Source organism: Belonocnema kinseyi, chromosome 1 (genome assembly GCF_010883055.1).
Source record: "Belonocnema kinseyi isolate 2016_QV_RU_SX_M_011 chromosome 1, B_treatae_v1, whole genome shotgun sequence".
Taxonomy (NCBI): Eukaryota; Metazoa; Arthropoda; class Insecta; order Hymenoptera; family Cynipidae; genus Belonocnema; species Belonocnema kinseyi.
Genome location: NC_046657.1, coordinates 105,686,104 through 105,689,233, shown reverse-complemented (window position 1 = coordinate 105,689,233; position 3,130 = coordinate 105,686,104). Strand labels below are relative to the sequence as shown.

Here is a 3,130-nt window from a genome sequence, read left to right as displayed (position 1 = left end):
CAACCTCCTGCGAACATCGGCAGAGCGAGAGGAGAAAAGCGGGAAAAGCCAGCGAGAGAGGAGAAGAGTGATGCGAGGCCCAAGCGGGAACGGGGGAAGCCAAGAGGGCTTTTCATTCGCTGACGCACCAGAAGGGCCGCCCTTTTTCCTCCCACGCAAGAGCAACGACAGCGAGCCGCGACGAGCCGGAGAGCATTATCGTAGCATCGCCGATCGGCAATATCGATCCGACCACCGACTAGCTAGTTGATCTTTCTTTTATCCATTGTATTTTCTTGTACAACTTAAATTTCTAGAATATACATAGAGACTTAAACGGTTAGTTTAAGTTCTCTTTTAAACTAAAATATTTTTGTGTATCATTTCAAATCACATCAACTAGCATTGGAATATTCAATTATTTTATTTAATTAATTTCAATTCAATTAAAATTTCAATTAAACTCTAATTAAATTTTGAATAAGATCGGCGTTCGCGCCGTAACCCCAGGTGGGATATTACACTGTGAACATAAGATCGTGACGAGTGTACCAACACAAAAAAACCAAAAACTTAAAACTTGAATGTACGTAGCCCGCGAAAATTGAAAAGTCACCTTACTTTTTGAACATACCTCGTATATCAAAGAAGACACTGGCTATCATGGAAATTCACAAGAATTACCTCGGACTTTTCGATTAAAACGGAGAAATAGTGAGTTTATAATAAATATATATGAGAAACTCTCTTCAGTTTCTATATTGCAACAGGGATTACAGTGGTTCACCTGCTCAATTTATAGGAAAATAGGGGAGTTTTGCTTTTAAAGAAGGGTTTTTAGTTTGTACTTATGTTGGTTAATTAACAGTTCTTTTCTTCGCTGCGATAACTACCAAGTGTAAAAAATAAATCTCATCGTGCAATTTAAAAACGATTTAAACGGATGTCTTATAAATAAACATTTGCGTTACGGACATGTGCGTCTCTCCGAAAGCGTCTCATTTTTGACTAATCAATTAGTAAATCTTGAATAACCAATTGGTATATTTTTGAATAACGAATTAGTAGTTTCGCCACCGACCGCTATGGCGACCGGTAGCGCGCCACGTCTACACTGAGAAACTTTGTACTGGAAAAATGATTAAATTAGGTTAAAATCGAGGGACCAAGGTGATAATTCGTATATTTTAATACAATAATCGTAAGCTATGCTGTTTTTATATGGAATTTTCCTATTCATAATACAAAGTCTTAATATTTTTTATAGTAAAATCATAGATAGGATAAATTAGTAGAGACATAATTAAATTATATAAAAAGTGTAGAAGTAATAAGTATCTGAGATAACATAAAAGACTACATTTGTAAGAGGAATTGCTATTGTCTGTAGGAATATGAATTATACCACGACACTTTCTATTTTTTTGTATTATGGAGTAAGACCAATTCGGAAGATCCTTCTCGAATATTAGTAAGTGACTTAGTAAGTGAGCCTAGCGTTGGACCGAGTGCAGCCGAGCGTGAACAATTATAGAATAATTTAATGGAAATAAATTTGAGTGCTAGCATTTACTTCATAAGGGCGATAAATTTCTGGATCCCATTATCTAGTTTAGCCGAATGGAATATCGCCATGCTGCCGCGATAGAGACCCGTATTCGATTCCCACCAGCTTCACGGAGAAAAAAGTCCGGTCGCTGTGGCCCAAAAGTCCTGCCCTAATAGTATGAATCACCCAGTCAGCAGATTACCGCTACTACAGCATACACGAACACTGCAGTTTTAGCATGGCTGTAGAAAGTAGCATTGGAGGTGCACGTACCTCGTCAAATATTCCGAAATGTCAAGCAGTATCCGCCTGATTTGATACTCCAGTTAGAAATTTTAGTCGATTTTGAAAGGAATATATTTAAGCTTAGTTTAAAAGAGTATAATTTTTCAAAGTTATTTATTTTAAAAAATGTACACTATAAAGACTTCACAGAGCCGTTTAAGCAGTCTATAATCACATTAATTTATATTATATTAACTTGCAGGTTATAAAGCCAACTATAAAACTTATTTTGAAATCTTTGTATACAGTTCTCTAAACTTCAATCTTCTAATGTTCGTTGCACAAAATCGTCTATCCTTTCTGTTTACTTTTTCAGTCCAGCATATATTAAACAATAATTAATCATGTCACAATGATAATTTGAATACGCAACAACACACGGCGACAGGACATCAGCTGGTTCGTATGGCATGGGGATGCGTATCTGTTAACGTAGCTGAAAAGTCCTGCTAAAACTGCAGTGTTCCACAGCCGTGTTGGTTTAGCGTAACTCATGTAAATTTCGTATTGCTCAGCAACACTAATTCCGCGTTCTTTTTTTCTCCGTTTTTACTTTAATCACATTTTTCTGTTTCAGCTTGTAATATAATATTCTTGCATGTACCCTGGCGGACCGAAGGAACCGGATGGAGCCTCTACTAAGTACCCATAAAGAACCTATTGGATCCCTATTCGGTTCCTTTTTGCAAAACACGAAAAAACAGCAAAATAAACTTTTAAATTATTGAAATTTGGATTCTACGTTAAAATTTCGTATAGAAGGTCACGAAATAATAGCAATAGTTTTTTTTGCAACGGTAAAAAGGTTAAAAAAATAAAAGACGTATAACGCCTGTTGACTGCTACTTACAGGCGATGCGTTTGAAGTGTAGCAGTCAAAAGGCGTTATACGTCTTTTATTTTTTTAAACTTTTTACCGTTTCAAAAGAAACTATTGCGATTATCCCGTGAGCTTCTATACGGAATTTTAACGTAGAATCCGAATTTCAACAAATTAAAAGTTGATTTTGCGGTTTTTTCGAGTTTATTAAAAAGGAACCGAATGGGGACCCAATAGGGTCTTTACGGGTACTTTGTAAAGGCTCCATTCGGTTCCTTCGGTCCTCCAGGGTATATAATAATGTATAAACTATATATAATCGTGTGTACTGTACAATTGTAATTTAAATAAAGAGAATAGTGCGCAAGAGGGGAGTGGGACGATTGTCGTGGGGATAAAGCGTAGGCTTTGGACCCACTCCTTCGGATTGCGGGTTCGATTCCCGCCTCGCACTCTGGAAGAGTCTCGGTGGCCCATGCGGTGAACACTAGCCTAGC

At 37.1% G+C, this 3,130-nt stretch overlaps 1 protein-coding gene across 1 annotated transcript in view; it reads left to right on the top strand.

Annotated features, from left to right (window-relative positions):
• Positions 1-1,766: 1,766 nt before the first annotated feature.
• Positions 1,767-3,130, top strand: part of LOC117179411 (chymotrypsin-1-like) — a 7,454-nt gene continuing 6,090 nt past the window's right edge. The window contains exon 1 of the mRNA XM_033371176.1: positions 1,767-1,797. Within this exon, the coding sequence (XP_033227067.1) occupies positions 1,767-1,797 (31 nt within the window). The remainder of the gene's footprint in view (positions 1,798-3,130) is intronic.